The sequence below is a fragment of the Heloderma suspectum genome, chromosome 2 (genome assembly GCF_057233095.1).
Source record: "Heloderma suspectum isolate Gila_16-S chromosome 2, 16-S_ref, whole genome shotgun sequence".
Lineage (NCBI taxonomy): Eukaryota > Metazoa > Chordata > Lepidosauria > Squamata > Helodermatidae > Heloderma > Heloderma suspectum.
In genome coordinates this window covers 287,429,860-287,455,220 of record NC_139459.1, presented here as the reverse complement: position 1 = coordinate 287,455,220, position 25,361 = coordinate 287,429,860, and the positions used below count along the sequence as shown (strand labels likewise).

At 40.1% G+C, this 25,361-nt stretch overlaps 1 protein-coding gene across 8 annotated transcripts in view; it reads left to right on the top strand.

Annotated features, from left to right (window-relative positions):
• Positions 1-25,361, top strand: part of PBRM1 (polybromo 1) — a 76,662-nt gene that overhangs the window by 20,230 nt on the left and 31,071 nt on the right. For 7 of the 8 annotated variants that reach the window (XR_014788502.1, XR_014788501.1, XM_084839749.1 and 4 more), the window contains exons 9-18: positions 1,482-1,567; positions 3,329-3,424; positions 8,654-8,745; positions 10,359-10,575; positions 11,661-11,802; positions 12,446-12,543; positions 18,184-18,460; positions 20,054-20,159; positions 21,670-22,312; positions 23,391-23,602. Coding sequence is in view for 6 of the 8 variants with exons in the window: in XM_084839749.1 (XP_084695875.1) it covers positions 1,482-1,567; positions 3,329-3,424; positions 8,654-8,745; positions 10,359-10,575; positions 11,661-11,802; positions 12,446-12,543; positions 18,184-18,460; positions 20,054-20,159; positions 21,670-22,312; positions 23,391-23,602 (1,969 nt within the window). In the remaining 2 variants the exon portion in view is untranslated. Of the gene's footprint in view, positions 1-1,481; positions 1,568-3,328; positions 3,425-4,073; positions 4,199-8,653; positions 8,746-10,358; positions 10,576-11,660; positions 11,803-12,445; positions 12,544-18,183; positions 18,461-20,053; positions 20,160-21,669; positions 22,313-23,390; positions 23,603-25,361 lie in introns of those variants that run through there. The other variant, XM_084839750.1, reaches the window with a different exon arrangement.

The window sequence follows — 25,361 nt, the reverse complement described above, 5'->3', positions numbered from 1 at the left end:
GTTACTGGAAAAATTGATTTTTTTTCCTGTTGCATTTAATTTGAGAGCTCAGTGAGTGTGTTTTTGATTTGCTTGGCATGGATGGTTCACTGCTCTATCTGTCTTTGAATATGTATATTGTTGCTCAATATGTCTTTGTATATATATCTTATATCCCTTGCTTTTTCAGTATGGTCATGGACCATAATAAACAGATATGGATTTGGATTCTTATCCATTTAAAATGGAATGTTCTAAAACAATCTCTGTTATAGTAACAGTGTAATCCTAAGTAGGATGGTGGGGCAAGTGGAGTGTTGGATCCTCCATCATTTCTAAAGCTCTGCTGGCTTATGCTGGCTGGGGTGGAAGGGCGGGTAGACATACCTTTAGTTTTTCCCCCAGCAGTCAGCTGTGGTTCTTTTGCTTTTAAATCCCAATAGATGAGGGGATATTAAGTACACCAACTCCAAGCTAGCATAGTTGAGATCCTTGATTCTGGGGTCCCTCAGGGGATTGGAGGGGCTTTGGATCCAGTGGATTGAAAGTCGCTTCTGCAACACTCCCCAAACGCCCTGTACTGGAGCCTAATGCCAGTTACCACCAGCAGTAGTTTTATGCCTGCAGACCTTTCTGCAGGTGGAACTGGGCCTCCAGTCCCTGCCTGCTGATGGAGCTCTCCCAGTGGGAGGGAGCCTCTACCCCATCCTAACCCCCTAACCCACCATTTGTTCTTGGGTTCTTTCCCTGGGGAGGCCCGTGGTTTGTTTAGCTGCTCCCACTAGAAGCAGGAGCAATTGGGCAATGTGCACCAGCACGTTGCTTTGTTCACGATAACCGAGAATTTTATAAAAATATTCTAGGTTATCATTACGTGCAAACCAGGCCTGTATGTGCATTTGAATTATCTCCACCTGTTAGTTGTTTGGTTTAGAAATGATCAATATATTAATGGAAGCGAAGGACTGCCCTACTACTGGAAAAAGTCTATCTTTTTAACCTGCCAGACAGCTTCGGCTATGGGGCAGTATAGAGAGGGTGATAGTGATAATAATTTCTGCTTTAACGGTATTTCATATAATTTGGGACATCATCATCATGTCTAAAGTAACATTACCCATAGGCTCAAGAAAGACACACTAATGAGAACCATTTTATACAGAATGAGTTCATATTTATAATATGTTGGAATAATTTCTGTAACTGTAATATGGAACTGTAATATTTCTGTAACTGTAATTTCTGTAACTGTATCTAGTCTATATTTACTATAGTATAATATTGTGGGTTTTCCCTCTCTTTTCCTTTACATATTAATGATTTTGCTACATGTATATTTTCAAAATATATTTTATATATTGCATATATTTAAATATATTGTGTTATATATAAGGTATGAGCTTTTAAGTAGTATTTGTTTATGAATACTGATTACTTCATCTTTAGCTTTTTAAAATTAATAAAATACATTTTCAATACAGGATTTTTATTTGCTTTAACAGGATGCAAATGCAATAAAGAAAATATTTAATATGAAAAAGGCAGAAATCGAGCGTTCGGAACTGACCAAATCGAGTCTCCGGGTCAGGTACTATAAGCAAAATAAAACTATATAAAGTTACATATATTTTCTGTTTAGTTAAGAAAAATAGACTGAGAAATAGTATTTAACCATTGTGTATTATAAGTAATCGTTAAATCTTTGGCATTGAGTTATGAAGAGGCAATTGGATCTCCAAAGTCTAACAGCCGCTTTCTTTAGATGTGCTGGAGAGTACAGGTTTTCACAACAGTTTGATCCTTTGGAAAGATTCCAGTTAGGACTCTACTAAGCAGACTTGGCAACATATGTCCCTTAATCACCAGATCTTGACCTATAACTTGTAGTAGTTGAGGATGTTGCTCCATTTACTTAGGATAGAAGGTCGTTATTGGGGATCATGAGATGTTAAGAGCATCCATACCTCCTCTTTTCATAGGCTTCAACTTTCCCTAGGCCAGCCTGCCCCATCCTGATGCACTCCATATATGTTAGACTAGGAATGATGGGAGTTGCAGTCTATCACATCTCAAGGTTACCAGGTTGGAGAAGACTGGCTTAGGCACCTAAGCCTGCTCTGCCCTTTCTAGGAGCATAGAAGTTCAGCCTATGCCACCTAAACTCAGTTTAGCTTGGCCTGCCTCTCTTTCTGACAGTTCAGCTAGTCTTAGAAGTTTCATCAGCACTATCACAAAAATCCCATGGCATAATGTGTTATAGCAGATGGATTTGTGGCCACATTTTTATAAAATAAAAATAAAAATATTTTTATAGACTAAAGGTGCAGTGTTAGGTGACATAGGCTTGAGAGAAAGTCTAATGGAAACAAAGGCAGTGTAACTGAGAAAGCTATATTGGGCTGTAAGGCTGTTGGGGCAGAAATCCTGGCACTGCTTGCTTCTGTTAGAGAAATTTCTCTCTGTTTATACTGCCAACTTTTGTACTTGGAATTCTGCTGTATAAATTTTCTTTCATCAGTTCTCACAGTGAAATTTAAATGAGATTATGAAAGCCCAAACAGTCATGTAGCCCTTTATGTGTAAAACGGTTCCAGTAACAAGCAGAAGCTGTGGTTTAACATCGCTTTTGATTGACAGTATGCTGCCGCTGCCTGGTATTTGATTGTATGGTAAAGGCTGGGATTTTCTGAAAATCCCCCCATTTTTCTTGTATATTTTTCTTCTCTGTGCCTCCTTATTTAATGTATTTCCATGCTTAAAATGTTGTTGTTTTTAACAATTTCAGCAACATTTTAAACTGTGAAATAGCAACCTGCTTTTGTTACTTCTCTGCTACACAATTTGCTTGGAAATTGACCCTGACATGGCTTTTAACTGCATCTTTTGCCTCTAACAACACAGTCAAAAACATCCCCAGTACGCATTAATAGTACTTTTATTTGATAATAGATTGCACTTGAATGTGTAATCCTTTCCAATTTAAAAATAGCAGGTTTTTTTAGACATCTTTGCTGCTGCTATATGTTGGACTAAAAAATGAGGCTGCAGTTTTCCATATACCTGCTTTGAGTGTGAAATCGATGGGATTTACCCCAGAGCATATGTGAAAAAGTATTTTAGCATTAAATGTTGGTGCTATTATTATGCCCAAAATGCATTACTCTGGCCTTGATATAAATCAGTAACATTTAGCATACTACTTTTCACTACAATGGAATGGCAGAGCTCTTTTTAACTTGCCTTTTAAAACTTATTCTGGAAAAGAGCTGCATCCTTAACTGTATATTGTCTTGGCTTTCTGGTGGATTTCTTTTTCTCACTTTCTGTGGCTTCTTCATGCTTCATAAAGGACTCCAAATTTGGCTGCTTCCAAGCTGACAGGTCCTTCCTCACAGGGTAAAGGCAGTGTTGTCGATGAGAGAAATTCTGCTAATAAATATTACCGGTGAGTCCTTAATCTCTGGATGTCATTCAGTCCATTCATTTTCATCATAGGCTGCTTCTGTTCTTTACCCCTCGCATCCAAATCTGCCAGCTTCGTTTGCATATGAAAGAAAGTTAAAAAAAATCAATTTTAAAAGATAAGAATGAACTTGTTGGTTGTTGGAAATATTATAGTATCCTGTTTGTTTTTCTGAAACTGAATTACCTGTAATAGTTATTTTACATGGAAATATTTAAGTTGCCAAAATAAACCTCCATAACAGGAGCATAAAGAAAAGGAGTGTCACAGTCTCAAGAAAAGAATTGTTCAGCCCACTGATGGGCAACTTGTGGCCCTCTGGATATTTTGGCCTACAACTCCCATCAGCCACAGCCAGAATAGCCAGTAGTGGAAGATAATTGGAGTTGTAGGGCAAACCATCTGGAGGGCCACAGGATGCCCATCCTTGGTTGAGCCTTACCAGGTGAAAGGCAGGACTACTTTGTGCATGACAGCTTTCATATAGATGTTACTTCTTTCAAGGGAGAAATGTGTATGCTATCGCATGTGACAATTGCACAAGCATCTATTTTGGGCAGTATATTCTTTTCACGTCTTTGAGAACCAAGGTTCCTGTCAAGCAACCCAAAGGCATTCTCTCTTACACCAGTGTTACTAGGAGGAGGCTGCCTCTGATTTCTGAGCCACCAAAAATGTGAGAGGTCAAAAAAGAGCCTGTGCCTTTCCTGGCAAGAGTCTACTTCTCCCCAAGATATTTCTCTCTGATTATATAAGGTATTATTTTCCCTTGTCTGTCAGTGAAGTTCTAGTCCTAATATATGAAGCAAAGCTGAATGAATCTGCTTATGATATAGGGGCATGCCATTCCTCTGTCTATTGATTTCCAAGGATTCAGGGACACTTTCTTACCAAAATAACTTCTTATGCTGTTTTACATGTTAACCCCTTCTCTTGCATTGGGCATAGAGTAGCTTATGCCTTAGTTTTCAATTGAAGTCTTTTTGGAGTTGAAGAAGGAACTGGTGATAGTCCCCCCTCCACCACCACCACCCCTCTCCAACAATACTCTTTTTGACAGTGAAATGCTAATTCCCCTTCACTGCCAAAAGAATCTTTCCTGGTGTAAGGGAGGAATAGTATATGCATCCTCAGAGCGCTGCAATTCTTCTCCTGTGTCCTAATCCTTTTGGTGGTGAAGGGCTGAACCCCTCTTCACCACCAAAGGAGCCCTCTCATTCTCCAGGAGAAAAGACGCTGGGGGTGCCTGCAGTGGCTTCCTCAGTTGACCCATCTACAGGCTCCTTGTGCTGGCTAAGCTCCCTGTAGGCCCAGGGCTAGTATGACGTGCTACACAGTACATTTCCTGGCAACATGAGAGAAACACATTTACAGCTCTCCTCTGTGGAGAGCTATCAATGGCTACTAGTCATGCTTACTATATTTTGCCTGTATCAGGGGCAGTATGCCTCTGTATGCCTGTTGCTAAGAGCATGAGCAGGAGGGTACTGTTGCACTCATATCCTGCTTGTGAGCATCCCATCTGGTTGGCCGCTGTGGGAACAGAATGCTGGACTAGATAGGCCTTAATCTGATTCAGCAGGACTCTACTTATGTTCTTATCTAGGATAGTTCGGGGTGTGTGTCAGATTATGTTTAAACATTGTACTCCCTGCAGAGTGTTGGCACAATTGTGTTGCCTGAGCATATGGTGAGCAGAGCTCACAACTGGCTCAGCGAACATGACATTTCAGTTAGTGGCTTCTGCAGGCATCTCTAAAGTTGTGTCTCACCTACCAGATTTTTGATGCTACATGGCAAGAGGGCTATTCTGCAAAGATCTGGGATAGCTATCTTAGTTTGAGATTAGGGGTGCAGTGTTTAGATTAATTAGGGGTGCAATCCTATGCATGCTAAGACTGGGCATGCTGACTGAGAAATACTGGGAGTTGTAGAACTTCTTCCCGTCTAAACATGCATAGGATTGCACCTGCACATGTTTTAAGAGGGCAACACATTCTTTACTATAATGACTTATAAAATTGGAGATGGCAGAAGCCATCTCAGAAAAGACATTCCCTCCCCCCGCCATTCTCTTTCCCATTAGGAGCAATATACCTCTTCTAAGATTATGCATATTGTGACACCTACATGCATCATCTAAAACAAAGAATATACTTTCTCCTTTAAAAAGTTTGTTTTATTCAGGTACAATTTTAAGCAAAGTTAATTAAATCAATTAAGCAAGATTTATTTAATTGGGTAAGTATCATAATACAGAACCTCACCAATCCTGCAAAACCTCATAGTTTTCTGCTCTCTGAGTTTGTATGTAGATAGATAGACAGACTGTAATCAATATATATATCCTGTAGAGTGGAAATATTGATTGATTGAACATCAATCAACTCTAACAATACAGTCCTGTACATATTTACTCAGAAGTAAACCCCATTAAGTTCAACAGGACCTGCTCCCAAGTACATGTGAATAGGATTGCAGCCGAAGCCATTTAATGCAGAGTTTAAGTGTGGGGTTTATATCTGATTTTGGGGGAGTTTCAGCTTCTGATAGTTGCATTTAATATTGATAGTATTGTTGTAAAACATCAGCACTGCACACCTCAAACACTGAATTTAAGAATATTTTCCATATGTTAAATAATTAATCTGTCAGTTTATTGAAAGTATAATATATAAATATCCTTAAAATATTGCCTGTCTTGGATAAAACAACAGATCAGCTGGAAGCAAGACAATTCTTCAAAGGTGAAGCCTTCTACTAGGTTGACATCCTAATTCAGCTGAAAAGAACTCACAAACCTATAGTAATCTGTCTACCATCTGCTGTTGATCCTATAGACTACCAACAGTTTTGTTGATCTACTGTATTTTTCATCACAGCTAAGATTTATTTGAATTAGTTTTCAGAGGAACCCATGGAATATAAAACAAACATTAGCTGCTTTGAGTAATGTTTGGAAGAACAGTGTTATTGTTGTCATCTTTCTGTGTTGTTATGGGATGGTCTGCCAGACGGGCTTTATCTCATCCCACTAGCTCAATAGGTGGGGATCATATTACTTGATACTTTTGCCTCCCCAGGAGAAGCCCCTCCCAGTTCTTTTCCTGCCTAGCTCAAAAGCCAGATACAAATCTGCCTCTGTCTCTCTCTGAGAAAAAAAGTCCAAGAGGTTTTGAGTGTCCTTCCCCTCAGAACAAATCACATACCTCTTATCTTGTTCATGATCCTTTCTCTAAGCCTCAATTCCACTGCACCCCCGCTGTTATTTTTTCTCTCCTGTCCTTCCTTGTCGTCACTCCAACGGCACGGTCAGGGAAGCACCTTAGGATGAGGCTTATAAAAGGAGGAGGAGAGCATGTAGCGGTGCTGTGCTCCAGGTGCCAGTCCTCCCCTTCTCACCAAGCCACAGAGGAAACTTATGAGACCTGGCGTCACTCAGCTGCAAAGGAAAAGGTGGCCGGAAAGGAAGGGGCAGTGTCCCCTCCCATTGCAGCAGCTGTACAAATCCTACAGAGACAGGATCAGGCGGATGGCCCCATCATGGAGTCCAGTTCCTCCTCTGCTCTCCACATGACTGGATTGGGCAACACGCCCTCCCACCCCGCTCCACAGCAGTGCCCATTTTCTTTTGCATCCTCTAGTCAGGTGGGCGGAATGTAGATCTCCAGATGTTTTGGATTCAACTTCCAGCATTCGTGCCCATTGGCCATGTTGGCAGGGGCTTCTGGAAGTTGAAGTCCAAAATATCTGGAAATCTACCTTCTGCTCACCCCTGCTCTAGGCCTTCTATCCAACACACAGCCTTGACGTTGTTCTGTCCGGACACCAGAATGGCAGAGGACAGTTCAGTCTACAGTCTCACAAGCCCCCACATACAGAGATTATTGCATCTGATCATGGCTCCTGAGCCTTCCAACGGACAGCACAGTGTTTCTTCCCGTCAGTTAAGGACTGCATCTGAGTCCTTGTCATGCCTAAATTCCACCATTACCATTCCTTCAGCACCCAGTCTGAATGCCGAATTTATTCTAAAGGTTAAAGCAGCTATTATAAAAGATATCTCCACACAATTACAAAGCAGAGGAAGAAAGTACAACCTCTTTGGGCCAGTCTGCACGATCAGACAACCTACTGTGGCTTAAATAAGTCACGGTGGCTTGTTTAAATCAGTGGAGCATACTGGGCACCACCTGCCCAGATGTGGCTTGTCATAACAGTCCATGGGTTATTTGAGGGTTGTTTCCCTCTTAAATGAGCCATGCTGCCCAGATTTGGATGACACGACAAGCTGTGTCAGGTGGGTAATTAGGGTAATGGTGCCTGACACGCACCGCTGATTTAAACAAGCCACCGTGGCTTACATAAGCAACCGTGGGCGTGTTTTGATCATGAGAACCACATCTTTGTCACCCTACCTCTATGGGGAAGAAAGTATCTACCTCCACTGTAGCTTGGTGCATTAAAGCCTGCATTGCCCTAGCATGAATGAGGTACAACATATTCCTATCCCACTACATATCATGGCACAGTCCACCAGGGCAGCAGCCACTTCAGCAACCCTATCAGCAAATGGACCAGTTTCTGAGATCTGCCACCACTGGAACCTTAGCAAATACATTCACGTAACTCTACAGGTTAAACACCTCTGCAGATGCAGCCTTTTGCAGGAGAGAGTTACAAAACGCATCCATAATGAAACAGCTTAAAATAGTATTGCCAAACAGGCTATCTTACTGATTTTTCATATTGTGGTTTGGAGACTCTCCAACACCAACAGAGAAAGCATTGTTGGTGTTTACTTTGAAGGTTTCTTCTTGTTGGTGTGTGGAGGGTCTCCAGCCCCCGACTCCCTTTGGTTGTTCTTCCCTCTTGGTTTCCTGGACTTCACACAAACATTCTGCAACATAGTCTGTAGATACCACTCTCTAATGAATCTCTCCTCTCTTTTTCCTACCTAATTATTAGTAGTTTTTGGGCTATCCTGTCTTCTGCCATAAACTTGGCCACTTTTTGGAACTGGGAGGGTCTTCTTCTGGGGAGGAAAAAACAAACTTAAGTAACGTGATCCCTGCCTCTTGAACTAGCAAGAGGAGTAAAGCCCAGCACACCAACAAGACCCTCTGCACACCAGCAATACTTTAAATATGGATTCATTTCCCCCCCTCCATGGGTTTTTCATTGATGAGCTGTTTTCTCTAAATTTTACAGTAACAAAAGAGCTGTCCAAGGAGATCGTTTATCAGCAATAACCATGGCATTACAATATGGATCTGAAAGTGATGAAGATGCTGTTCTGGCTGGTAGGAATTAAAATATTGCCAATATTTGCAAAGAAACTGTTTACAACTTACCCCTCCTTTGGGGTTAGACCAGGGTAGCAACCACTTAAAACCCTAAGAACCAACTAAAAGTGTAAATAAATAGTAAAATAATCTCATATGTATCTTGAGCAATGCAGAGCTTACTAAAATAAATTCTTACATTGTTTTGGGGAAATACCTGTGCTCAGGCTTTAGTATCTCTGGAATGAGAGAGCAATTAACTGACCAGTCCTCTGGATCTCTTTAGTCAGTTTAGAATATATAACTGGAAATCCTGCGCAATTAGCTGAATGCGTTTACAGTGTCTCTTCACACCTTTTCAGTTAGAGGGCGTGGAGCACATGCACACAGCCATGTCTCCTCCATGGTTACGGTTTTTAATGTCTGTATGGGGCTATAGTCTCCTTGGGCTTACATTTCATGGAAACAAAGACACTGTCAAAGAGCCTACAAGTGAGGAACTGGAGGTGTATATGAGAGAATGATCCCCTTAATGTGGGGGCTGAGGGGTAGAGGTTTTTGCATTGTTGTCATGGCATAACATTAACTTAAAAGTGTCATTTCTGAAAACCACTCAGATTTGTTTTTCTGCATCAGCCAATTTCGCTGAATTTTTGAGGTCTAGCGTTTAGACCTCAAAATCATTTTTAGTGATGTCATTTTAATATGCTGTTATAATATTCAGATCTATATAACATCTACAAAGAAGTGGAGTCAACTAGTCTACTGTTTGGGGGCTTTGGGCTTGTTAAATAATCCACTTGGAGCCAATGTGTGGATGCCACACCTTTTAATCTGCTCTGTTCATCTTTATTACACGTACACACACACACACACACACACGGAAACAGTGTCAAGTCAGACGTCATTTCCTCCGCACAGCTACATCCATAGATGTGCTCCATGTGGAAGATTTTTCAGCACCTGAACCAACATGGAGTGTTTTTTTCCAGTATCTGAGCAATGCCTTTGTAACTTTCCAATGCTCTTTAGGTGCTCTTGAATATACTTCTTTTCATTTAATAACCAAATAAGTACTTTGTACAAGGATGAGAAAAATGTAACTTCACTGTAATATTGGCATTCTTCTATTGCTGATCAACAGCTGTTTATTTTTTGCATATTATGGCACCAGCCTTTCATGTGGGTATTGTGTATGCCAATTCCAAGCAGGCTTAGGGACAATATAGACAAACCCAGGGAACAAGGAAACTGTGTTAAATTTATTTCATTGTGTTTTCTAGCTTGCTCTAGGCTTGAAGTTCCCACATGAATGGACTTAAAGTGGTTTCTGCATGTCCTGGGTTTGTCTATATTTGTTCTTTAAGATAATAGCCCTTTCTGTAGATGGTGAATTAATAACTGTACCTGATCCATCTAGCCAAGTGCAGGTAAAACGTTTTGGCTGCCCTGTAACAAGGCAGCCAGTAACATCTAGAAAACGTGTAAAGAATCTGCCTCTATTAGAGCTATGAAACCACTCAGGTACCAGAAAGTACTTACATTCTCTTTTGAATGAGCCAGTATTATGGCCTTTGCAACAGTAAACAGAAAAAGTAAACATTGTATAATTGTTGTTCCCTCATTTCTAGCTGCTGCCCGTTTTGAAGAAGGGGAGTCAGAAGCCGAGAGCATTACTTCCTTTATGGACGCTTCCAATCCTCTCTATCAGCTTTATGATATAGTTAAGAACTGCCGGAACAACCAGGGTCAGCTCATATCAGAACCCTTTTTCCATTTGCCCTCAAAGAAAAAATATCCTGATTATTATCAGCAAATCAAAATGCCTATTTCATTGCAGCAAATCAGGTAAAACTGGTGTGGCGTACTCTCACATTTTGAATGGTTTGAAGAATAATTTATTTTTCAGTCTTAAGCCATGAGTCAGCTCTTCTCATTACTGTATATGATAGATTTCATGCTTTCAGTTTAAATTTAAATAAGAGGTATGCAACCTCTTAGATTATTTTAGCATAACATCATAAGTTTTAACATGATCCAGTTAAAGGTAACCATGTGATTGAGGATTCCCCTAATTGGCAATCCAAAGTAACTACATGACCATTACCTCTTTTCATTACTAGCCTCATTTATGTTATAGTAACCATGTAAAATACTGAGACATTTGATAACCAAAACATTTCAGTAAGAATAAATCAGGTAGTAGCTTATTTTTCTAATGGATTTATTTCATGTTTGATCACAGTAAAGATCTGACAACAATTTTCAAGTGAAGCACTGTCAACCATACAGATAAAAATTAAAATACCCCCTTCCTTCATTAAGACATCCTTGTTTAAAGTGTGTTCCAAACCTACTAGTATCAATCCACTCACAAAAGGTGTCTCTGCCCAATTTTCAGGCATCTCCCTTTCCCCTCCTGCACCACAGCTCATCCTTTCAGCAGAGTCTCCTGACCCTCTGTGTCGCATTTTCAGAGGGCTCAAGGGGCTGCTGTGGGGAGAAGGGGGAAGACAAATTGACCTGTTTGTCATGATCAAAATAAGCCAGTGTGGCTTATTTAAATCGCAGCATGTGCCAGGCGCCACATGACGTTGTCCAAACCCCAGGCGGCATGGCTTGTTGGAGGGGGAAACAACCCTCCAGTAACCCATGCGGGTAATTCAAATCACACCCCACATGCACCTGACACATGCTAAGATTTAAATAAGTCATCTTATTTTGATCATGCAAACCAACCCATTCATTTCCGTCAGCCTAGCTGTATGTGTCTAAATTTGTGTGCACATTTTCTTTAACTTCTCAAGCAGAAGTCAGGGAGTTACGGTGAGGGTGGGGGTTGTCCCCCTCTGCAGAGAACTGGGAAGTAGTAAATTCTGCTTTACAAAAAGTAACTGATTGTTGCAACAATGAAAAGAGATTCTCTTCTACAGAATGAAACTGAAGAACCATGAATATGAAACACTTGACCATTTGGAATGTGATCTAAACCTGATGTTTGAAAATGCCAAACGTTATAATGTTCCAAATTCAGCCATTTATAAGAGAGTATTGAAAATGCAGCAGGTTATGCAGGTAAAACTTCACAGCTCTGTTTTTGAGCTTATTTTTGTAGGAGCTAGTATTTGGTGCATTTATATCTGCATTGGCACACTGCTGCCTTGTGATATTAATTATTCTCAGTAAATGCAACAGTTCTACATTTTAACTCTAAGCATTATCCCACATGATATCCGAATGAGAGTTCTTGTGATAGTCCTATGCTGGGAATGAATGTCAAAAAATAATAATCTGAATGAGGAATGAATCATGCTAAGCTAATTTTGTTTTCTATACTGTTGATCTGAAAGCGGGCTTCTGAAGAAGAAATGGTATGTTGGCTTTGAAGTTGTACAAATAAAGTACATCTGAGCTTCATTAACATTAACCGGAAGTTAGTAAGACATTTTTAATGGCGTTTTAGATGTAAGGTGTCAAATAAGATTGCTGTTCTATAATAGATTTGATTATTTAGCTATTTCATCTTCTGTATTTAATATTCTCTTTTATGCAAGAAACTTGAATGGCTGGAAATGTTTTAACTGTAGCTTACTGACAGATGCTACTGCTGTATTTGTGCCTTTCAGAGTGAACCTGATCTATGCAGGTGTTTAATATTCATGCATTCTGGGGACATTTAGCAGAGTGAATTTGACTCTAGGGATTTGTTCTCTGTCAGGCAAAGAAGAAGGAGCTAGCTAGAAGAGACGATATTGAGGACGGAGACAGTATGATCTCTTCTGCCACGTCTGATGCTGGAAGTTCAAAAAGAAAAAGGTATGCATTTGCATACTGCTATGTCTGTCTTGCTGCTAATAATCATCAGTAATGATTTGTTTTAATTTTCACTTATTCTAAGCAAATAATCAGTTATCAGGAATTGATGTATCAACTATGTAAATCTACAGTTGGCAGAAATGTTTATATTCTGGTCCAGTGGCTGAGATGCTATGAACTTTTAAATGCAATACTAGGTATCTTATGTATTTTATCTGTGGCTCTTTGTTTTCACTTTAAACATTGCTATCCCATTTAGAATAAGGCTGCAATGCTGCATACCTGGGAGTAAGCCCCATAGAATTCATTCCCACCTACACTCACTTTTTTAAACTAGTAATTTCATCTATATTAAAAATAAGTTTTAAAGTTTGATTTTTTTTAAATTATAAAGATTACAGGACAAAGCATGTGTGTTTCCTTATCAATGTGAACAACTTCCAGTTTGAAAAATATCTGTAATTTCAAAATCAACTGGAAAAAAACATGTTGTGCAATCATTAATAATCACTTCCCCACATCCAATTTGAAATATTTATTTAAAAAGGTAGTCTTCTTGGCAGGGATTGTGTAACTTGCATTAAAAAGCATCTAACACATACTTGTAATGCTACCATTTTAAACAGCAGTATCCCTTGATGGGCAACTTGTTTAGCTGGTTGGAGTGGTGAGGGAAGCAAGTTTTGCTTTTGACAGACTCCATGGCCAAGAAGTATAACTGCAACAATCCCTTTTAAACTCTACATGTGACATTGCATGATAGTGGAGTCTGCAGCAATGTGTGTTGACAACCTTGCATGGTGCAGTGAAGTCTGAGAGGGCAGTGGGTTAGTGTGAGCTCCATCTGCTGATGAAACGCTCATGTTGCATACTGCAAGGGGCAGGGCTCCCCAAGAGTTATTGTGTTTATGGAAGCAATTGCCCCGTGGGCTACCAACACCCACACAAATAAATTGATAAACTCTTTCTTGTTTAATGCACATAACCCATAGTTCTTCCCTTAAAGGTGCAGGCTTTTTTTTTGTGGGATATACTTGTTTCCTAGTATTCAAATGGCAACTTTTTTTAAAATTTGAGAAGGATTTTCAGTTTTGTGATTTCTTTGTAGATTGTGTCTGTGTGACTATTGTGAGCCTCTGTTGCTTATTAAATGGGATATGTTGTTGTTTATTCGGTCAATTGCTTCCTACTCTTCGTGACTTCATGGACCAGCCCATGCCAGAGCTTCCTGTTGGCCGTCGCCACCCCCAGCTCCCCAAGGTCGAGTCCGTCACCTCCAGAATATCATCCATCCATCTTGCCCTTGGTCGGCCCCTCTTCCTTTTGCCTTCCACGTTCCCTAGCATCAGCATCTTCTCCAGGGTATCCTCTCTTCTCATGATGTGGCCAAAGTACTTCAGTTTTGCCTTTAAGATCCTTCCCTCAAGTGAGCAGTCTGGCTTTATTTCCTGGAGTATAGACTGGTTTGATCTTCTTGCAGTCCAAGACACTCTCAGAATTTTCCTCCAGCACCACAGTTCAAAAGCATCTATCTTCCTTCGCTCACCCTTCCTTATGGTCCAGCTCTCGCAGCCATAGCTGACTACGGGGAATACCATTGCTTTAACTATGCGGGCCTTTGTTGTTCATGTGATGTCTCTGCTCTTAACTATTTTATCAAGATTTGTTATTGCTGTCCTCCTAAGAAGTAAACTTCTTCTGATTTCCTGGCTGCAGTCAGCGTCTGCAGTAATCTTTGTGCCTAGAAAGGCAAAGTCTGTCACTTCCTCCACGTTTTCTCCCTCTGTTTGCTAGTTATCAATCAAGCTGGTTGCCATAATCTTGGTTTTTTTGAGGTTTAACTGCAACCCAGCTTTTGCACTTTCTTCTTTCACCTTCGTCATAAGGTTCCTCAGCTCCTCCTCACTTTCAGCCATCAAAGTGGTATCATCTGCATATCGGAGATTGTTAATGTTTCTTCCAGCGATTTTAACTCCAGCCTTGGCTTCATCAAGCCCAGCACGTCGCATGATGTGTTCTGCGTACAGGTTGAATAGGTAGGGTGAGAGTATACAACCCTGCCGTACTCCTTTCCCAATCTTAAACCAGTCCGTTCTTCCATGGTCTGTTCTTACCGTTGCTATTCGGTCGTTATACAGATTCCTCAGGAGGCAGACAAGATGACTTGGTATCCCCATACCACCAAGAACTTTCAACAATTTGTGATGATCCACACAGTCAAAGGCTTTAGAATAGTCAATAAAACAGAAATAGGCGTTTCTCTGAAACTCCCTGGCTTTCTCCATTATCCAGCGGATATTGGCAATTTGGTCTCTAGTTCCTCTGCCTTTCCTAAACCCAGCTTGTACATCTGGCAGTTCTCATTCCTTGAATTGCTGGAGTCTACCTTGCAAGATCTTGAGCATTACCTTACTGGCATGTGAAATAAGTGCCACTGTTCAATAGTTTGAACATTCTTTGGTGCTTCCCTTTTTTGGTATGGGGATATAAGTTGATTTTTTCCAGTCTGGTGGCCATTCTTGTGTTTTCCAAATTTGTTGGCATATGGCATGCATCACCTTGACAGCATCATCTTGCAAGATTTTAAACAGTTCAGCTAGGATACCGTCATCTCCTGCTGCCTTGTTCTTAGCAATGCTTCTTAAGGCCCATTCAACCTCACTCTTCAGGATGTCTGGCTCTAGCTCACTGACCACATCGTCAAATCTATCCCCGATGTTGTTATCCTTCCTATACAGATCTTCCTTATATTCTTGCCACCTTTTCTTGCTCTCTTCTGCTTCTGTTAGGTCCTTGCCATCTGTGTTTTTGATCATACCCATTTTTGCCTGGAATTTATCTCCGATGTTTCTAATTTTCTGGAAGAGGTCTCTTGTCCTTCCTATTCCATTATCTTCTTCTGCTTCCGCGCATTGCGTGTTTAAAAATAATTCCTTATCTCTTCTGGCTAACCTCTGTAATTTTGCATTTAATTGGGCGTATCTCCCCCTTTCACTGTTTCACTGTTGCCTTTTGCTTTCCTTCTTTCTTGGGCTGCTTCCAGTGTCTCAGCAGACAGCCATCTTGCCTTCTTGGTTTTCTTTTTCTTTGGGACGTTTTTTGTTGCCGCCTCCTGAACAATGTTGCGAATTTCTGTCCATAGTTCTTCCAGGACCTTATCTACTAAATCTAATCCCTTAAATCTATTTTTCACCTCCACTGCATATTCATTAGGAATATTAGTGAGCTGATATCTAACTGATCTGTGGATCTTCCCTATTCTCTTTAGTCTGATTCTAAATTGCGCAATAAGAAGTTCGTGATCTGAACTACAATCAGCTCCAGGTCTTGTTTTTACCAACTGTATAGATGTCCACCACCTTTGGCTACAAAGGATGTAGCCAATCTGATTTCGGTGTCGACCGTCTGGTGAAGTCCATGTATAAAGTCGTCTCTTAGATTGTTGGAAGAGAGTGTTTGTTATGCACAGTGAGTTGTCTTGGTAAAATTCTATCAGCCTATGTCCTGCTTCATTTTGTTCTCCCAGACTATGCTTGCCTGTAATTCCAGGTCTTGTTTGACTACCCACCTTAGCATTCCAGTCTCCTGTAATGAAAATAACATCTTTGTTTGGCGTACTATCCAGTAGGTTCTGCAGATCCTCATAGAACTGATCTACTTCTGCTTCTTCAGCATCTGTGGTTGGGGCGTATATTTGGATCGCTGTGATGTTAAATTGCTTACCCTGAATTCAAATTGAGATCATTCTGTCATTTTTTGGATTGTATCCAAGCACTGCTTTAGCCACTTTATTATTAATTATGAAGGCTACTCCATTTCTTCTGTGGTTCTCTTGTCCACAGTAGTAGATCTGGTGGTCATCTGATGTGAAGTGGCCCATTCCAGTCTATTTCAGTTCACTGACACCCAAAATGTCTATATTTAATCTTGACATCTCCCCAGTAACCACATCCAATTTGCCCTGGCTCATAGATCTTACATTCCAGGTTCCTATGGTGTGTTGATCTTTAGAACATCGGATTCGTCATTCACTACCAGCACCATCGGCTGCTAGCCGTCCTTTCGGCTTTGAGCTAGCTGCGTCATCACATCTGGGGCTAGTTGAACTTATCCTCTGTTCCTCCCCAGTAGCATTTTGACCATCTTCCGACCTGGGAGTCCCATCTTCCGATGGTATACCGACATATCTCTGGTTGTACTGAACCATTTAGTTTCCAGGGCAAGAATACTGGGGTGGGTTACCGTTTCCTTCCCCAGGGATCCTATTTAGTCTGACCTGTCTGCCATGACCTTCCCGTCTTGGGTGTTCCTTCACAGTTTAGCTCATGACGTCATTGAGGTGCTCACAACAAGGTAACGATCTCCTTTGCTGGAGTGGGATATAGCTAGTGACAAATGGCTCAACTTAAATCCTGTTTACCTGCCTACACTGTGATGAAACTATTCTGGGGGGTTTTGGCGGGAGGGGGGAGTTTAAAATTATTTGGAACATCACAACATGGTAACATTGACAAAGTCTTAAGTTAGTCTTGTGAAGCTTCTAATGTCGCTGTACTCTTAACAGTTGTGGACCACTCTCTATCTTCCTCTTTTGATGGAAGAGTGTTAAGCATGTGGTGTCCTTCATGAATTTCTGGCAGGGTCAGTTCCAGGATTTTATGGGCCCTTGGACAAGAAATGGAGTGGGCCCACTTTTAGCTCTGCTCCTTTAATACTACTTCTCTGCCTGCCTCCCCTCAAAAACATATAACTAGCCTAAACAATTTGCCCAGGAATAGGATTTTCCAGATCTTGGTGTACCACAAGCAGGGAAAAGGCTTTCTGGTTTTTATTGCATTGCTTTCATTTCCAAGAAAAGTTGAGAAACAGACAAACAGAAAAAACAATGCTCTGTCCCCGTTGCTTTCTTTGCCCCAAGCACACACTGCACTTAAGACAAGCTTGTAGGTGGGATTTCAGAGAAATATTGTTAAAGTCATTTGTCATGTCCACAGATGATTAGCCCACAACCTATTCTGTCCATCTCTTGTGAGAAAGGAGTGTAGAAAGTAGGAGAAAATGATTTGGGGGGTCTATTTTCACAATAGAGAAACTACTTACTACCACAAATGGTATCAGGATGGGTTTATTCATCAAATCTGAAATTTTGCATACAGTAATATATGAAAAATGTTTGAGTTCTGAATTTTTTAAACAAAGTTTCCTGATCCTTCCATTAATTTGTAGTATTATGGCTTTTGTGTTCCCCTTCTCATCATAGTTCTCCACTAGATCGTTCTTCCCACCCTTTCAGTCACGTTCTGTTTGTAGGTCTAGTTTGTAATTCACGTGGGCTGGAATCCTGTCATGTCTTTGCTTCTACGGCTCTTACTGTTCAGTTGATGCTTAATAAATTGGCTGTCTGACTAACCTAATAGAACACTTGCTTGTGAAATTTAATTTTTCAGCAGCTTGGGCTTCTAAACTGTTGTTCTTAAATAGCACTACTACGCTTGAATCAGTGACTAACTTCTCTTTTTTTTAGTCTTTTGACATGGACATGTATGGCCTAGATGGTATATCATAGCGTCTGGTGAAGTCAATATATTGGTTGCATGTATCCATGTTGAAGAAGTAATTTTCCCTCTTCAAATCTAACAGCAAAAAGAACATAAAGAAACAGCGAATGAAAATTTTATACAATGTTGTTCTTGAGGCACGAGAGCCTGGAACTGGCCGAAGACTCTGTGAGCTGTTCATGGTGAAACCATCCAAAAAAGATTACCCAGATTATTACAAAATCATCTTGGAGCCAATGGATTTAAAAATAATAGAGCATAACATCCGCAGTGACAAGTACTCTGGGGAGGAGGCTATGATAGAAGATATGAGGTTAATGTTTCGAAATGCAAGACATTATAATGAAGAAGGCTCACAGGTATATCTGTAGGAAAGATCGAGCTAGATGTGTATACCTGTCACTCTTGTTTTCCTTGACTTATTCTGGCATCTCATTAAATGAACTTTGCTGTATTTTTTCTAAGAGTATGAGTAATGCAATTTGGGTTGGATCCAGGATCTGCCTTCTGTGAGAGGAAGGGCTCTGCTCGTGGAAGGTCCCTCTACCTGATTTTTGGGGATCTCCCCTCCCTCACACATACTACAGCTCACCCCATTCAACAAGGTCTACTGACTCTCTGTGTAGCATTTTCAGGGGACTGCCCTGGGAAGGAGGGGCAGGGAAGCCCACTTCCACCAGCACAGTTTATCCAGCTTAAATCTGGATCCAACCCTTCATAGGCATGCTATATGTTTTCCTTTTACCATATGTGCATATCAACTGGTGAAAGAGCAGCACTTCTTATCTGCTCTGGGCTTTGGGGTAGGGCAGCCTACAAATTCAATAAGTTCTTATTAACACAGACCTTTGGTGGAAAAGAATATGGTAGAAAATGTATTGTTACCCACCTGAGCCCCTGCGATGGAGTGGACTATGAGTCCAGATAAACATTATGTAGTTTGCAAACTATAAATTAGTTGTTTCCAAATAATGGGTTGCAAACATCTTGTGAGTGGAAAACAACTGATACTGTGAAAGTGGTGCACCAGGAGTGAATAAAGTAATCTTTTATACTGGTGACTAGTGATGCTACACTCTTACTGGCTGTTTTCATTTAATTTCAGCAAATCGTGGGTTAATTAACCCACAATTTGCCATGGCATGTGCCAGGTGTATTCTACACCCGGTTTGAATATTCAACCCCCAGTTGGGCCAATTGGGCATTGTTATGTGACATCCGAACCCAGACACTGTGGGTTAATCATGGATTAAACAACCCACAGTTAACCTACTAATTGTAGGTGAACTCCCAATTAAACTATAGTGTCCAGGTTCACACATCATGTAGCAATCCCCTGTCAGCCTGACTGGGGTTTGAATATACAAAATGGCCACGGACTGATGCACCCAGCATGCACTGATGTAAATCATGGGTTAATTAACCCACAGTTTGCCGCGTTACATACGAACCGGGTCATTGTCTGACTTAGGAGAAGGCATTTCATATTTAAGCATATCAGAAATTCTCTCTCCTTACCTAGCTCTTTGGTTATTTCATGGATATGTCCTTGCCTTTAAAAAGGAAGGGAGGAAGAGAGGAATATTTCCCATGGAGCTGGCGGGGGTGTGTGTGAGGCAGATTGAGCCTGCAGGCTGCTAGTTGCTTAACCCTAATATAAGGAGTAACCCTTACACTCATAAGCCTGATTCAAAGCCTGATTACCAGTCAGGAATTCCAGAGCAGTTATGGAGTCCTTGTGCAGGAGCAGAGCTGGCTCTTCTATCTTTGTGCATACATTAAGCTTCCCTTGCCATTGCTATACATGTGAAAGCCCAAGCTAGCTATGTGCTCTGGATCAGGGTAACAAGGTTACACCGGAAACTTCTACAGTCTGAAGTAGAATAAAAGTAAAGCCCTAATAGGCTGTTGTTGTTGTTGTTGTTTAAAAAAAGCATTTTGATGATGAATAGGTATACAATGATGCTCATATCTTGGAGAAGATTCTTAAAGAAAAGAGGAAAGAACTGGGACCTCTTCTTGAAGATGAAGAAGTTGCTTCCCCTAAACTGAAATTAAGTAAGGAACTTCTGTAAATTCCCACGCTTGATAAATGTTCTTTTGGAATATAACATGTTTATAAATGGCAGTCTGATTAAATTTACTTCTGAAATGCAAACAGGATTTACTGAAAGAATAGTTTAGTTTTAAAATGTAGTTAGTGAAGCTCCTGAACAAATGTGTGTCAGAACATTTATGCTGAGTGATAAAAGAAATCTTTTGGAACAACTGAAGCTGGATTATCTGATTTGAATAGGGTTAAGTGTTAAACCAGCATGCTAGACTTTTGGTACATGGAAAATTGTAGTACCTGGCATGCTGTTAGGTTAAGGAAATAGGAATTGTTAAAATCCATTTTCTGCAATTCTACTCTTGCAGCTTAGGGTGCAATCCTATGCATGTTTAGACAGAAAAAAGTCCTACAACTTTACAGTGCTGGGAGTTGTAGGACTTTTTCTATCTAAACATGCATAGGATTGTGCCCTTAACTGCCTTCTTTTCTGCCCTTCCCAGTTTCTTGTTTGGAACTGAGGCTTTTGGCATTGATAGGGCACTTTGTGACCCTTAAGCAAAAGTTTCTGTAGAAACATCCAGGTTTTGGTTTATATATAGAGATGGATGGATGGATGGATGCTGTGGCTGCAGCATCCAAGCCCTTATGTTTGATTGCTCCAGTGCTGGGTATCAGTTGGACATTCTTCCTTTCCCCCTTTTTTGGGTAGGCTTTTTTGGATGCTACATTGATCACTTTCATATTATAACATGTTAGTTGTAGCTTTTATTTGAAGAGATAAACTTTATTTCAGAGACAAAAGGACTGAAAATGCTTGATGTACTGTGTATTGCTGAATATAAAATTTCAACAACAACAATAATAATAAACATAGTGCAAGAATGATGAACCAGTATCACCATAGGTTGCCTTTATTGATAGCCCTGTTAGCTGCTACTCTTTGCTAAAACCTTACCTGGTTTAGCTGCGTGTAAGAATTTTATGCTGGGATTTGTAAATGGCTTTAAATAGAAGTAGAAATTATTAACGCTTTATACAGAAATGTTCTTTGTGCTGAATCTTATAGTTACTGGCCATAATCCCAGGACTCCAGTGTGCCTATGGAAATCTGCACATAAAGAGACTTCAGCATTCTTTTCTGTGTAGTGCTCTGTGTTTGTATATAATAGGGAATCTCCAGGCAGACACAGAACAATTGTCTGTGTTAAAACCCTGTGCAGATGAAGTTATGAGGAGCTTGCCTTTTGATTTTGATATGAGGAATATGTCGCAGTGTAACCATTGCAAAAGGCTGATCCCATTGCTTTAGATGTTCATTTGTCACACTGTGAAAGAACATAAAGATCATGCACAAATGTTATGAGAAGGATTTATGACGTGTATGATTTTACCAAATTTCACATCTCCAATGTGGCATTTCTCTGTGTGTAGCTCTGATTAATGTTTCAGTTACATAATTCACACATTGCAAAATGTTGGCCTCTTGGAATCTAGCTTTCAGTTTTGTCTGTTCAGGTAGAAAAACCGGCATCTCTCCTAAAAAATCAAAATACATGACTCCAATGCAACAGAAACTTAACGAGGTATATGAAGCAGTAAAGAACTACACAGATAAGCGAGGAAGAAGGCTCAGTGCTATTTTCCTGCGACTTCCATCCCGTTCAGAACTCCCTGATTACTATTTAACCATTAAAAAGCCTGTCGATATGGAGAAGATCAGAAGTCACATGATGGCCAACAAATACCAGGACATTGATGCCATGGTTGAAGATTTTGTAATGATGTTCAATAATGCCTGCACTTACAATGAACCAGAATCCTTGATTTACAAAGATGCTCTGGTGCTACATAAAGTTTTGCTTGAGACTAGAAGAGACATAGAAGGAGATGAAGATTCTCATGTCCCAAATGTAACACTGCTGATCCAGGAACTTATACATAATCTTTTTGTCTCTGTAATGAGTCATCAAGATGATGAGGGCAGGTGCTATAGTGACTCCTTAGCTGAAATTCCTGCTGTTGACCCCAACTTCCCAAACAAACCACCCCTGACTTTTGATATCATACGAAAGAATGTAGAAAGTAACCGCTACAGGAGGTTGGACTTGTTCCAAGAACATATGTTTGAAGTGCTAGAGCGGGCAAGGAGAATGAACCGGTAAGTAAAACTTTATCCTTATCAACCTCTGGCTTTATAATTTTTCTTACAAAAGCTGAGTGAATGTTGCTGTATCTTGGATGATTAAGGCTGAAAAAGGTGAGGCCAGCTACTTTCAAAAACTAAACATTTCTAAAGGATTTTTTAAAAAAATCTATAACAGTTATGTGGGATTCTTAAAGGATCTGAAAAGTTAACAGGCTGTGTCAGAATTGATGAAAAAGTAAATGTTTGCCTTTCTGGGTGAAAATACAGTAGCTTTCCTCTTAGCGGTAAGAATTATAGATGCTTGAAACAGTGCCTAACTGAAAATAACTTTAGTTCTGGATCTTCTTCAGTACTGATATATCTTAAGGATGTTTATTTTTTAAAACCATTTGGACTGTTAAGAGTTATAAGGAATATTTCATATTCATGTAGAATAATATATCAAAGGTACCCTTTCTTTTTTGCCGATAAGTGATAGCTATAGTTTGTTATCTTCCAATTCAGGTAAATTGTTGCATGTTCGGTATCCTCTAAAAGGCATCTTTATTGAGATTTTGCAAAATGGAAATATAAAAATACTTTAGGGTGCAATCCTATGCATGTTTAGACGTAAAAAAGGTTCTACAATTCACAGTAAGCCCCTGGGAGTTGTAGCGCTTTCTTCTATCTAAACATGCATAGGATTGTGTCCATAATCAGTTAATACCTAGATAATAATTTTAAATATTAATCAGTTGATAACACCATTTGTTTTAGAAAAACAAAAAAGTGAAATTTTAATTTCTGCAACTGCATTTATATGAGAACTGCAGGTTTTGAGATGATTTAGCAATACTTTGCCCAGTTCAGATGTCACAATGTTGGAATGATTAAGCCATGGTTTATCATCCCAAGAATGAGTTGTCTGTCCATTCACTTCTTCCTCTCCTCACATGTCTGGCTTCAGGATGCCTATCCTAGGTTATTAAACCATGATTAAAAAAACCAGTTGAAAACAATGAAATTTTAGATTTGTCATGATGCACTTATGCTTAGACTACTGTTGCCTTGTGTACGTTGTCATTTTACACAGTTGCTCTTTTCCCTAAAGGACGGATTCAGAAATCTATGAGGATGCAGTAGAACTTCAGCAGTTCTTTATCAAAATCCGTGACGAGCTCTGCAAGAATGGTGAGATCCTATTATCGCCAGCCCTCAGTTATACTACCAAACATCTCCACAATGATGTAGAAAAAGAGAAAAAGGAAAAACTCCCGAAGGAAATGGAGGAGGATAAACTCAAAAGAGAAGAGGAGAAGAGAGGTAACTGCATTTACTTTAAACAGCTGTACATTGTTGATTTCTTTTGGCATATATTCACTCAAAGATGGAGATAAAGATAGACCTTTATCCAGTGTTATCAGTCTTGCTTAAGAGGACGGCCACTGTGAGAATGAAGAGCAACTGATTTGTACAGTTGTATGGCACAAGGAGGGCTTTTAAAAATAGCTGTTTGCCATTCAACTCTCTTGATAGCCTTCATACTCTCTGACAGTAGGCCAGAATTCAAAGAAAAAATTTTTAAGTGTGGGGCAAGCAACAACATATCAAAATACGAATCAAATAAAATTTTCCAGTCTTTCTTTCTGTACCATCTTCCACAAAAGATACAGTTGGATACAGTATAGTAACTAGTCAGGAAGTCAACAAAAACATTTCTATTTTTGAGCAGGTACTGAATGGCGCCTTAAACAGATTTAAGGCTGTTTGCTTGTCAGCCTCCTTTTCTGAAGGTAGCCGTAGATAACTCTGCTTCTCCAACTAGTTTCGATGAACTAGGAATGGGCATTGTATCAACTTCATTTGGTTGTCTGCTTACCTCCAAACTATGCATTACTGGTCTAGATGTCAGTGAGACCAGGCTCTCCTGAATTAAGCCCAAACTCTATTGCCCCACTAGCTTTCCCACACTGAATAATTGCATGTGCAAAGAGGATGGAATACAGGGGATAGAAGACAAATGCTGCTGCTGGTGGACAACAGAGAAATTTAACAGACCATTGATTCTTGGGAATATATTGGTTAGCATTTTGTGGTGCTGATTAGAAAGGTTCTTGTGGCATCAGTACTCATGGAGAGCAAATACGTATTGACAGCCACCATGGTCCAGTATTGAACCTGAATCCATGAGACTTTTTCACACATGGTGTGGACCTGCATGCTATCCCCCACCACACATAGAAAGTTCATTGTGAATTGACGCCTGCACATAAATTGTAAACAGGAGTAAGTCCTACCCCATGCAATCTGTCTCCTTTTTTTGCAACATAGGATCTAATTCCTGCTGAAGGTTTTATGTGTAGGTAAGGGAGAGCATATGAATTCAGTGCTCACTTACTGCACTACATATAAAGCTTAGCCCTTGTGCCATGTGTGAACCAGACCCAAGAGCCTATTGAAAAGTTCATAGGATACATAGTACAGTTTTCATGGGACTATACCACCTAGGATGCACGTTGGGAATTGATTGTTTAGAAGCCTTCACATCAGGGACACAGCCAGGCTTAAAAGGCTTCTCCCTAACATATAAACGTCCTATATATGTAACGACTTGATTTGAAACTGCTTTCAAACAAGATTCCACACATGCATTTTGATCAGGTAGGGTATCTTGAGAGGACTGACCAAGTATTAAAATGGGAATAATACTGGATTCATAATCTTCCTAAAAAGAATACATGCAGTATGCCATATAGAGTGTTTTAAAGACTTCTCCAGATATTGCGGTGGGTTATACAGCCTTCACTGAAGCACTCAGATGATTTTGCCTCTGCGTAGAACCGTAGAATAGTAGGGTTGGAAGGGGCCTACAAGGCCATCAAGTCCACCCCCCTGCTCAATGCAGGAATCCATGAACTCATTTGTAAGGGAATTGCTCATTATGAAAACGGCAAACCTAAGTTGCTGAAAAACTGCAGTTCTTGCACACAGTGAATGTTTTGTGGCTGTGGTAATTGTGCTAGCATCATGGGTAATTCTGATCACTGCAAGGGATGTTCGTTGCTTGACCCTTGCTATTTTG